General features: G+C 33.8%; 1 protein-coding gene across 1 annotated transcript; it reads left to right on the top strand.

The window, feature by feature from the left end:
- Positions 1 to 809: 809 nt before the first annotated feature.
- LOC104221515 (cytochrome P450 98A2-like) lies at positions 810 to 5416 on the top strand. Its single transcript, XM_009772585.2, has 3 exons — positions 810 to 1330; positions 3791 to 4188; positions 4608 to 5416. The coding sequence occupies exons 1-3, from the start codon at positions 844 to 846 to the stop codon at positions 5250 to 5252; spliced, it is 1530 nt and encodes a 509-aa protein (XP_009770887.1). The 5' UTR covers positions 810 to 843; the 3' UTR covers positions 5253 to 5416.
- Positions 5417 to 13263: the final 7847 nt, after the last annotated feature.

Below are 13263 nucleotides of genomic sequence, written 5' to 3'. Positions count from 1 at the left end.
AAATACAAGGTTCCACACTTAAAAAAATGGTGGTTTTTTTTTTTTTTAAATTTCATTCAATAAGATGATTGTTATTTGGGATAACAACTGGAGTATTATTTGGCATAGATTTTAGTGGTTAAATTTGAACGTGGCGTCAAGTGGCGGAAGCAGGATTTTCTAAGAAACTCAAAACAGAAAAGTTAAAAAAGATTGTAGGTAGTGAAAATTGAACCAATGACTTTACAAAGGTTTTGAACCCCTTGACCACTAAATTATATTTTTGGGTTATGCTAAGATGATTCAAAACATAATATATAAAGGTAAAAATCATATTTTACCATATATATATATATATATATATATTGTGTAATTTTTCAACGAACCTCCTTCTGCCCTGAATCCGCCCGTGGCGGCAACGTACTTGGTACTAGGTAGCAACTAGCAAGTTATAAATATGGCCAGCTCTTAGATTTTACCTTCTTCTTTTTTTCGATAGACCTTTAATTTTACGAATTAAAGAATCGAGTTAGTTTCTTTAACAGATCATTGTTTAAATGCAAAAATAACCAGGAAAGAATCATTAGTGATACCACTATTAATAGAGTCGGTGACATAGTAAAGTAGGATCATCCTCAATCATAATCAAACAAATCATCCAACAAACGGATCCACTGAACTACACATCAAAGTTGAAAAGTTGAAAACATAGTCACTAATAAATACATCCAAGTTGTTTCATAAATAGAAAAATATCAACAAAAAAAAATGAATATAATAAGACTTTTTCTCGTTATATAGAACGCGAACAAATGGTATTAAAAGGGACCATGGGCTTCCTGCACTACACACACCTTTCAAAATATGAGTCTTCCCTTGGCACTTGCCGTGACAATATTTCTTATCTTTCTAGCTTACAATTTGTACCGCCGGCTGAAAGCCAAACTGCCGCCCGGTCCACGGCCATGGCCCCTCATCGGAAACCTCTTCGACATAAAGCCGTTGAGGTTCCGGTGCTTCGCCGAGTGGTCCGAAATATATGGTCCCATCTTCTCATTCTACCTGGGCTCACAGCTGAATGTGGTTGTGAATAATGCACAACTTGCTAAGGAAGTTCTCAAAGATAATGACCAAAATTTGGCTAATAGGTTTAGGACTAAACCACTTGCAAATGTGAGCAGAAATGGGAGTGATTTGATTTGGGCTGATTATGGTCATCATTACGTGAAAGTTAGAAAACTCTGCAACCTTGAGCTTTTTACTCCTAAGAGACTTGAAGCTCTTAGACCTATTAGAGAAGATGAAGTCACTGCCATGATCCACAACATCTTTACAGACTCCACAAAGCCAGGTACGCTTTTCACTTTTCCCTTTTCCCTTTTCCCTTTTAATTTATTTACTTTTTTTAATGCCCATATTTGTGCGTAATAACTTCATTTCATTATGATTATTTCTTTTCTGGAATTTCATAACCGAGAATTGGTTGGACGATTTAACATCTTGATCATTTTCATAACCCATAGTCGATGCGCATGCAAATTTTTGTTTGGAGTACTTCATTGGCATATTTAATTTTGGAAAACAACGCTGCGATCCAACAGTTTTAAATCATAGATCGAAAATATGTTGTTTTTCGAGAGTAATCTTTTATAAGTATTAGTAGTATTCTGGAAAGATTCTTCGTCTTTATTAAAAAAAGAAAGTAAACATACGTGATGGGAACAATGTGATGTTGATGTCCTCGGCCAATCACCGCTGATATGAAATTCATCACGTACAATATGAAATAGAAATACCTTTAATTTGTTAGCCATATAAGTTTTTCAAACATGATTTGATTGCAGGGTTAAGTTCTCTTATTAGAAAAAGCAAAGAAAATAACAACCTACCTATAACCTATACAGATGAAAAAAAATTGAAGTTAGAGAACAAGATGAGTTAACAATATAATATTATACCTGGGAAAGGCTTAACTGATGTCCGCCACCCATGTGCTTGCATTTCTAAAGAATTTGTTGTATATAATATGTAGCCTCATTAAACAGTAAAAATACAAAAGTAATTATATATCATCTACCATATTATATTAAATCTCGTGATTTATTATTATTATTTTGAGCTGTCAAAAAACATTGCAATTTTTTTTTTTATATAATCCACGTTAAAGAATTTTGAGAATATTTGCATATATAATTAAATAAGAGTTTAACTTTTATAAGCGAACAATATAAAAAATTTATATATTTAACAACTTAAAAGATAATTATAAGTAAAGACCCATAAAATAAAAATAACGACAGGAAGGATAATACATACTCCGTACTACAGTATATAAATTTACTGATAATAAAAAATATTTTACTATACAGTACAAAGTACAAGTAAAATCCATTCAGATTTTAGTATGGATAATGGCGTTGTGGCGTAAGCACTGTAACTCCACGAGAAAGGTTTCTCCTGTTTGGCCAAAAGTACTTAATGTTTTTGTTAAAGATGTTAAAGTTAAAGTGTTTTAGTCAAGATTTTAAAAGAAATTTTTTTTATTAGTAAAAATAGAAGCAGTTTTTGAGAAGCAAAAATAAAAATAATTTTTTTCCAAAATACTTTTTTACATTTTAAATTAATTAGTCAAACATAAATTATTTTTTACTAAAAATTATTATTATTTTTTAAATACCTTTAAAAGAACACTTTTCAAAATAAGGTTTTTAAAATATCAACCAAACGGCTATTAATCAAGAAATCGATGAGACCGGGACAGAAATAGACCCCACAGCAAAAGATCCTTTTAGCGACAAAGGTGTAGTGTACTGTTTCCAAAAACTGATTGGGTTTGAAGGCGGGGCAAGGGCGGCAAGCAGCCTGTTTGAGCATGTAGGCATATAGCAACCCTTATTAATTCCTAAAATACTCTTTTTCCCAAATTGTCTTATTAAAGGTGTCCTCGGTCCTCCTGTGATGAGACTTTTCTTAAGTAAAGTGATTGATTTTGATACGGAGGTTTGGTAAAGTAAAATTGACATCTAAAGAACTAGAGTAGTACTTTTTAGAACATTTAAAGTAGGTACACATCCGTGATACAAATAAAAAAAGTAAAAAAAAAAAAGGAAAATATGACACTATGTTTTCTAAACAATTGGAGATCAAGTTGACCATGTTCAATTTTGAAGTGTGGTTATTAGTTTTCTCATTAGTAAAGAATAATAGATTGTCATTACTATTTTTGTTTGGTAAAACACAATATCACTTCATAGGCACTGCCACACTGGAGCTGGAAAGTTTGTACATATTTATATATATATAATGGCAAGTTTGATTTTCTTAAAAAAGTTTCATAACTCGCTTCCCTTTGAGTTTTAGTTGCATAACAAAAATCAATTAATTAAACTATATTAACAATGTAGTTTAATCCATAGTAACAAGTTACTTACCTCCCTTGTTTTCGATTGTCAATCTGCATTAACTAGAGTACAATTCTTTTAGCTAGCTCTTATAGGCGGAGACAGTATTTTCATTAAGGGGTTTAAAAAAAGTTAAAAAAATTGTAGCTAGTGGGAATTAAACCAATAATGATCTTACAAAGGTTTTGAATGTATCAAGGAGATTCAAGACATAATATTTAAAGGGAAAAAATAAATTTCGCCCTATGTATACATACAGTGTAATTTTTTGGCAAAGGGAGTTCGGGTGAACCCCTTCCACCCCCTAAATACGCTCCCGCTCTTAAACAACCTAATAGTGTAGAAAGATTTGTATACTTTCAATATATTGCACTATAACTAATATAAGTTCATGTTCTTAATATGTGCAGGCAACATAGGTAAAAGCTTGATAATGAGGAGCTACTTGGGATCAGTAGCATTCAACAATATAACAAGGCTAACATTTGGGAAGAGGTTTATGAACTCACAAGGTAAGGTTGATGCGCAAGGTCAAGAACTGAAAGACATAGTTTCCAATGGGATGAAGATTGGAGGGAAACTCAACCTAGGGGAGTTTGTTCCATGGCTACGTTGGGCTTACAAGGATGACAACGAAGCTCTCAAGGCTCAAGATAGTCGTTTGGATAGATTTACTAGGGTTATTATGGAAGAACACACTATTGCAAGGAAAAAAACTGGTGAAACTAAACAACACTTTGTCGATGCTTTGCTCACTCTTCAGAAAGAATATGATCTTAGCGATGACACCGTTATTGGCCTCCTTTGGGTTAGTCACTAACAATATTCTTTCCCTCTCATTTCAAGGTTTCAGTATTTGGTTGAGTTCGTTAATTTTCTTGGCAGGCACAATGTTTTATCTATTACTGCTGTTAGATAGTCGGTAATTACTCCTAACAAATTTTAAAATTGAAAATTAACTCATCCTACAGGAGTTAATGGTAACTTGGTATTATCATTGAGTGTTTATATATATATATATATAGCATGAGTAGGGTTTTAAATGAAGAACGAATATAAGCGTATAATAAATTAATGAAAGTGAAATAATTGGATGAGTTAGGTGTTAGAAGTGGAAAACAGCATAATCTTTTTCGCTTTTGGTCATTATCATGTCTTCATGGTCAGAAGAAAAGTGTTGACTAAAATTATAGTATAATTTAATATGTTATGAATCAATTATTGTAGGATATGGTAACAGCAGGGATGGATACAGTAGCTATAACAGTTGAATGGGCTATGGCAGAAGTAGTCAAGAACCCAAGGGTTCAACAAAAGGTCCAAGAGGAGCTAGACCGGGTTATTGGGTCGGACCGTACCATAACCGAATCGGATATATCCAAACTGCCATACATACAAAGTGTAGCCAAGGAATCACTAAGGTTGCACCCTCCAACTCCACTAATGCTTCCCCACATGGCTGGTGCCAATGTCAAAGTTGGTGGTTACAATATTCCTAAAGGTTCCATTGTACACGTAAATGTTTGGGCACTTGGACGTGATCCAAACGTGTGGAAGGATCCTTTGCAATTCAGACCTGAAAGGTTCATAGAGGATGATGTTGACATGAAGGGTCATGATTTTCGACTGTTACCATTTGGTGCTGGTAGGCGTATTTGTCCTGGTACAAATCTTGCCATCAATTTGGTCACCTCTATGTTAGCTCGCTTATTGCACCATTTTAAATGGTCTCCACCTGCTGGAGTCAAGCTTGAGGACATTGACATGTTGGAGAGCCCTGGAACTGTCACTTGCATGCTAACACCTCTACAAGCTGTGCCTACTCCTAGATTGACTGCACACTTGTATCAGCGTCTTCCTATTTTTATATAAAATCTTTGATCCGATCTCATGTTACTCTCACCTTTTTTTCTTTTTTTTTTTTTTTTTTTTTTTGTAATTTGACGGCCTTTATTGAACTTAATCAATTTACTGTTTGGACTATGAATGAAATTGTGATCTATATATTTTTATGGAATAAATATAATTGTCGTTCCAGAAGTACAATTGTGAGATTTCAATATTGTCCTATTCCCAAACGTCTTCTGTTTGTGTATACATTGGATCGTGATTTTCTTTGTTGTATATGATGAGATTATTAGTAATCGTGCATTTAGACATAGTATATATATTCTATCACTTTGTCATTATTAAAAGTTTGAGAGGATATTGTTGGGATATATGATACTAATCGCATAATTAGATATATTATTTATTATAAAATAATATTTAATTACTTAAATTTAATAAACTTTTGCATTAAATAGATTGGTGATTCGTCGATGTGATATTGTATGGAATTTAGTTTATACAGAGAAAAATAAATCATCAATTCTTATAAGTTACAAAGTTTTAGTTTACAATTTAAGATGGAGTTTGGATATGCCATCTGTATTGTTGTAGTACATGATTAAATATAATTTATTTTAATTATGACAATGGTGTAATTCTAACGTCTCGAGCTGCTATATTATGACTGCATTAAAATGACTAAATAGAAATAAGTATTTAATACTAAAATGTCACATCTCTCTAAAACTTCTCTCTACAACGGCTATTTTAGAACTCTTGTCTTAACGCGTACTGCTCACGCTCCACTAGATGGAGCCATCGGGAGGCATTCCACCGGCGCGTACGGCAGATCAGTCTCTCCCAATGGGTGAAATAGCTCACAGTGATGATTCTAAACTAGGAAAACAAATCTATGCTAACACCATCACAGCTCCTTCAACATCTTCTTAGATCCCCAATCCAAATTCCAATCGACATGAAAAGGAAAAAGTGATAGCAAGGCATTCGACTCACAATGGCATGCTAGCTGTAATTTCAAAGCTAAAGACTACTATGGCATAATGGCAAATTCTTGTAAGTACACAATTATAGGAAGATTTCTTCGACCATGCCCCCAAATTGACCGGATTAGGTCAAGATTTAAGGAAATTATTCCACTGAAGGAGACGGTCAGAATATGGGTCTGTGACAATCACAATGTCTTCATTGATCTCTTCAATGAGGATGACTGGAGATCAGTATGGTTTATAAGAGTAATAGAAATTGACGGAATGCAAATGTGGTTACAAAAGTGGCCACCAGACTTCAAGCTAGAGGAGGATTTTCCAGTCACTCTGGCCTGGGTTCTTCTGCCAGCTTTACTGTTTCATATGCATGATTGGCACTACATAAAATAATTATTGAGCTTTGTAGGTACGCCTCTTGCTCTAGATGCTGCTACAATGGATAGAACAAGGCCTAGTATGGCCAAGATTAGAGTGGAAGTGGACCTATTTATTAAAACCTCTGCCTCAGAGTGTTTTAGTGGGACAAGAATATAATGAATTGTTGTTAAAAGGATATACCCAAAAATTAGAATATGAAGGCGTTCCAAAATATTATAAACACCGTCGGAAATTGGGTCACAACATAGTCAATTGTAGGGCTCTTGAAAAGAAAAAGGATGATCAAGTGAAGGAGGAGGGAGATAGAGATGAGAGTATTAAAAATGAGGATGAAGCACATTCTATGAAAAAGATGGTGAAAAATGGCAAGGAGGACACAATTCAAGTGGACTCTCACAGTGTTGACATCAGTAAAAAGCAACAGGAAGAAGGGTATGAAAATATAAAAACCATTATCAATAAGGAGGAGAAAAGCATGAAGTAAAGAACTAAGAAGAAGAAAGCCAAAAAGATGTCGAAGAAGAAAAGCAAAGTAAGATTCAAACTTGCCAAGAATAGTAACAAAAGGATACTGATTCTACATCGATGAGCAAACAGAATGATCAATCTATAGCAGTAATTAGAGACAGTATACAGAATCAAGAAGCTCTTGATATGCATGAACATGAGAAACAGAGTATTAATGAAAATTGCAGGAGTGAAAGGAGAGAGAAGGAGAAAGCCCCTAATATAGTTATGGAAGATGGCAATCAATGGTCGGATGATAAGGAGAATATCAGGGAGGAAGAAAGCAAGGTAGAGGAAAAGCAAACAAGCATAAAACCTGTTATTCAAGCACCTCTACTATTCCAATAGAGATAAGAAATCAACTTGGCATAAATTTAGTAGTCGATTTGGATGGAAAAGAGTGGGAACGAGATTTAAATGAGGCCAGAATTAACAGAATCAACATGAGCTCCAACAGAGGTAGTGACACTGAGAATTAAAACATAGAGGAAGTTTTAGAAAGTTAGAAAGAAGATAACCAATACATTGCTAAAAGAGGGAGAAGTGAAACTAGAAAAATTAGCAAAGGCCATAGAAACAGAACATACCCTTCTCAAAGAAGGAAACAAAGAGAGGAAATCACCCTAAATTGTTCTTATGATTAGTTCAATCTTTTGGAATATAAGAGGGGTGAGGTCCAAAAAAGCCATTCACAGGCTTCAAAGACTGATTTACATCAACAACACATATTTCGTAACTGTCTTTGAACCTTTTATTTCTAAAGAAAATGTCGATGGTTACAGGAGATTTTTAGGGTATCAACATTGCCATGCTAATGAAAATGGTCAAATCTATTACTTTTGGAACTCACACAACAATAAAATGATCTTCACAGAAAGTGAACAAGACATTACAATCAAATTGGAGAAAGCTATTGGTTCTCAGGATATCTTTATCACATCACTATATGCTAAATGTAATTCAGAGGATAAAAGAGTCCTTTGGTCTTCTTTGCAACACAATAGTCAATTGGTGGATGCTCCTTGGTGTATCGGGGAAGATTTAATGTGATCCTTGATCCTAGTAAAAATATTAGGGGGTAAACTTCATAGAGTGTACAAAGCATTGATTTTCAAAATTATATGGATAGTTGTAGAGTTACTGATATTGGTTACTTTGGTCCAAATTTTACTTGGTGTAATAACAGGAGACCTAGGAAGAGAATTTGAAAAAGATTGGATAGAGTCTTCGTGAATGGCCTATGGGACAATCTCTTTCAAAGATGTTCAATTGGGTATTGGCAAGGACCAGATAAGATCATAGACCTTTGCTCATGAAGAATCTTTATGCTAACTACAATTACATTAAATATTTCAGATTCCTTAACTATTGGGTTAATCATGCTGGTTTCTATAATATTGTTAAAGGGAATTTGGAATACAAAAGTTATACGTAATCCTATGTGGATCTTGCAATCCAAACTGAAGGCTCTCAGTAAGAGATTAAGTAAATGGTCCAGGAAAGACATCGGTGACATAAATGAATTTGTTATCAATTGGGAGGAGAAGCTTCATTATTTGGAAGATAAAGACATCGAAGACAACACAGAGCAGAGCATAGAAAATGTGAACAGAGCTCATGTAGAATATATTAGATGGATTAGTATCCAAGACTCTCTTCTCAAATAGAAATCTAGGATAAAATAATTTGAAGATGATGACAGTAATACACGATATTTTCACTGCATTCTCAGGGAAAAAAGGAGGAAGCAACAGGTAAACAGAATCAGGAATCATAAGGGTAATGGATTATGGGGGATGAGAAGATTTCTAAAGCAACAGTTAGGCACTTCAATTCTCAATTTAACTTACCAACTCCTAACCTCAATCCCTCTATTTTAGAGTGTATTCCTTATTGCATTACTGACAAGGATAACTGAAGTCTTAGTAAGATGCCCGATGAAGCGAAAATTAAAAATGCAGTATTGAGCCTAAGTGCTGCTAGCACAGCTGGACCAGATGGATATAATGGAGCATTCTTCCACAATTGCTGGGATACTATCAAAGAGGATATAGTTGCTTTTGTGTTGGAGTTCTTCAAAGAGAAAGGTTTGACTAAATTCTTCTCTCATACTTGCTTAGTTTTGATTCCCAAAATTGATGCTCCTTCTTGTTTTTCAGATTTTAGACCAATTAGTTTGTCTAACTTCTCTAACAAAATCATTTATAAAATTCTTTCTTTAAGGCTAAACCCCTTCTTGCACAAATTAGTTTCTCCTAATCAAAGTGGTTTTGCGAAGGATAGACTAATTTCCGAAAATGTTTTACTGGATCAAGAGATTTTTCACAAGATTTCTGATAAGAACAAGGGTGGTAATATTGTTATTAAGCTTGATATGGCTAAGGCCTATGATAAAATGGCATAGCCTTTTGTTTATTCTGTTTAAGTAAATTTGGTTTCTTTAACATTGGATAGACATAGTTCAAAATTTGATTTCGAATGTGTGGTATTCGATCATTATTAATGGATCTAGACAAGGTTTTTTCTCTTCCTCTCAAGGTCTTAAACAAGGTGATCCCCTTTCCTCTTCTTTGTTCATTATAGCTGCTGAGGTTCTCTCAAGGTCTCTTAATAACTTGTATAATCATCCTGATTTCATTCCTTTTTCTATGCATGATAAGGTCCCCAAAATTAATCATTTAGCTTATATAGATGATATTGTTATTTTCTATAGTGGTAGTTCTGAATCTATTAATCCTGTTATGAAGTCAATTGGTAACTATGAGAAAAGCTCTGGTCAATTGGTTAGCAGAGACAAGAGTTTTTTCCTCACTGCTCCTAAGACTTTAGCAGACATGATTAATAGAATTAGGAAGTGCTCTGGTTTTATGGATAAGAATTTTCCTTTTAATTACCTTGATTGTCCTCTCTATGTGGGTAGAAAAAAGACTGAATTTTTTGACATCTTAATTTGTAAGATAGTGAAAAGGTTCAATGGTTGGCAAGGCAAGCTCTTGTCATATGGGGGTTAGACTGTGTTGATTAAAAGAGTCCTTCAATCTTTGTCCATTTATACATTATCAGCTATGTACCCCCCTAGAACTACTTTTAAACTAATTAAAAAATATTTTGCTAATTTTTTCTAGGATAATTCTATTGAGCACAAAAGGTATCACTAGAGCTCCTGGAATAACCTCATTGTGCCTACAGATGAGGGTGGTATTAGTGTTAAAAAAGTAAAAACAAATCAGTGATATATTGGCTATAAAGATGTGGTGGAGGATTAGATCCACATCATCTCTATGAGCAACATATGTTAGTTAAAAATATTGTATTAGATATCATTTGGTTTCGAAACAATGGACTGTTGGGACCTCACATGCCTGGATTCATGTTCTTAAAATTAGAAGCATTGCAGGGAAACACATAGTCTAGCAAATCAATTTAGGATCAAGTAGTTTTTAGTGGGATAATTGGACCTCAAAAAATCATCTTGCAGTTTTAGGTACTAACACTAGGAAGAGCCATAAAACCTTGGTACGTGAATTCATCACTGAGGGCAGGTAAGATGTTGGTAAGCTGAAGAATATTCTTCCAGAGTAACTGATTAATCATATCCTTAACATTGACATTAGAAACCAAGACAAAGAGGATAAGGTTTATTGGGACCTTATGGAAAATGACAAATACTCAAAGAAGACAGCTTGGCATCTGGTAAGAAACTCTAAACCTAAGCAGCATCATATTGGTAAGATTTGGAATTCCGATATTCCTTGTAATACGTGATTTATGGTTTGGAGGCTTTGGAAAGGAAAACTCCCATTTGATGAAGTCGTTTCTAGGTTTGGAAGACAGATTGTTTCTAGGTGTAATTGCTGTGAGAACCCTGCTTATGAATATATGCATCATGTTTTTGTAGAAGGACAGGCCGCCAGTTATGTTTGGAAACTTTTTGGTTATCAACTTGAGATTAGCTATCACTCCCACCCTATTAGAAATATGTGATATACTTGGTGGAATACTAAGTCTGCTAATGATGTACATAAGCTAGTGTTAAGTATTACTCCTATTATAATATGTTGGGTACTGTGGAAAGAAACTTGTGCTTGCAGGTATGGAGATCAGAAGAAATTCAATCTCTATAAACTGAAGCAGCAAATCAGTTGAAATGTGAAAGCTGCAATCAACAAGGCCTACCCTAATTGTAAACTCAAGTTATCCTCGGACAGTTTCTGTGACATTCTAGTAAGGATGCATCCCAAACAAAACTCCATGGTTGTTCAATGGCAAAAATAAAAAATTGTATCTCTCAAGCTAAACACAGATTGAAGTTTTAACAAGAGCGATGGGAGGGCTGGATTGGGAGGTGCACTGAGGAATGACAATACTGAGATTATCATGGCATTCTCATTCCCTTGTAGATACAATAATCACAATCTCGCAGAAGCTTAGGCACCAATTCTAGGAATTACCTAGTGTATACAAAATGGGTATACAACTTTCACTTTAGAGATGGATTTACTCTTGCTCGTTGATATTTTAAGGGAGCAGAAGGAGACGAATTACAGGATGGCTCGGATCACTGAGAAGATAATACAAATGAGGCACACGGCTAATATAAATATCAACCATTGTTACAGAAAAGCTAACCAACTAGCTAATTGTTTAGCAAAATTGGCGACCAAAGCTCAGAATGGATCTTATTACTTCTCTGGTCAGCAACTTCCTAAAGGAGCTAAGGGCCCCTTTCACCTGGACAAAAGCCAAATTTCAAGTATTAAAATCAAGCATGACAAGGCTAATTTTTTTATAAGCTAGGATTTTTATTGGTAGTGGCAGGTGAATCTGTATTATATCACCACCTAGCCATATTTTTTGAAGGGTAACCATTACCCTTGTGTTGTACTAATGAAAACCTTCTTTTGATTAATACAACACTCCCAGATAATAGGAAAATTTATTTTAAAAAAAAGTATTTAATATTAACTATCTTAAACAAATTATCTAGTTCATTTAATATATTAATACCTTTTGGATCAATATGCCTAATATATTGGATGATGGCAATATACAATTGTAAAGTAATAATTAGTTGATATAATTCATGTTTTAGTTTACATTTAGAAAACTCATAAAATTTCACGTGTAAACCAGGTCGGTAAATTTCATGTCTAACAGGTGAAGTAAGTGAAACGTAAGTCTAAAGGAATTTATAATTAAGAAAAATTTTCAGTAATTTAATTTAAATGATTGGTATCTATACTCTTAATAAGGGGAGTTAAACAAGATTTTGATAGAAATAACTCAAATTCTAATGAAAAGTGAAATTACGAATTTTTAATAAAATAACTTATAATTAATTTATTATGATATGAGCAATTCGGACAAATAAAATTATTTTCATGAATGAAATCCTCACTAATTAATTATGGGGTCTTTGTTTTGCCTAACCTATGTTAGGACTTTGAAAATCGTTTTTTAGTGGAAGAAAACCATACACATTTTGGTAAAGATTTTAGCCAAGAAAAATATAGGATATAGAAAGGGGATTATTTCCTACGGAAAAATGAATGCATTTTTTTCTTTTGGAGAGAGTGTTTTTTTTTTTTTTTTGGAGAAAAAGACTTTATTATTCTAGAAAAATACTTGCCCACACAAGTATCAAAGTCCAGCCAATTGGTTTCCGCAACAGAACATTGCGGAGGAAGATCAAGTTTGGGGCTACAATTCACGCTTCATAAGTAAGTGGCAATACTATGTTTGGCTAAAAACCTACACGAATATTATCTTATATGCAAGTGATTCTCACTTTTCCTTCAGCTTGTTTGGATGGTTGTTATGCATAGTTTCATAATATATTATATTGTACTATATTGTATTGTACTGCATTGTTTGATAAATATAATGTTTGGATAGGTTGTGTCGTTTGCCATGGTTTCATGATATTACGCACCAGCAATATGAAGAATAAACTTGCAATATTATAAAGAAAAATTATGATACAACGTAAAATTATTAGATAAAAAGGTAGGATAAATGATAAAATAAAATAATTTAATAATAATAGAGGGTGAGATTGAGAGAAAAAGACAAGGTAACGACACGACCACACCAAATCGGTCGTTACATAAAGTTGCACATTTCGTCATTATGCAATGACGGATTTAACGATACGATACAAT

Source organism: Nicotiana sylvestris, chromosome 9, assembly GCF_000393655.2.
Source record: "Nicotiana sylvestris chromosome 9, ASM39365v2, whole genome shotgun sequence".
NCBI lineage: Eukaryota > Viridiplantae > Streptophyta > Magnoliopsida > Solanales > Solanaceae > Nicotiana > Nicotiana sylvestris.
This window is presented reverse-complemented; position numbering and strand designations above follow the sequence as displayed.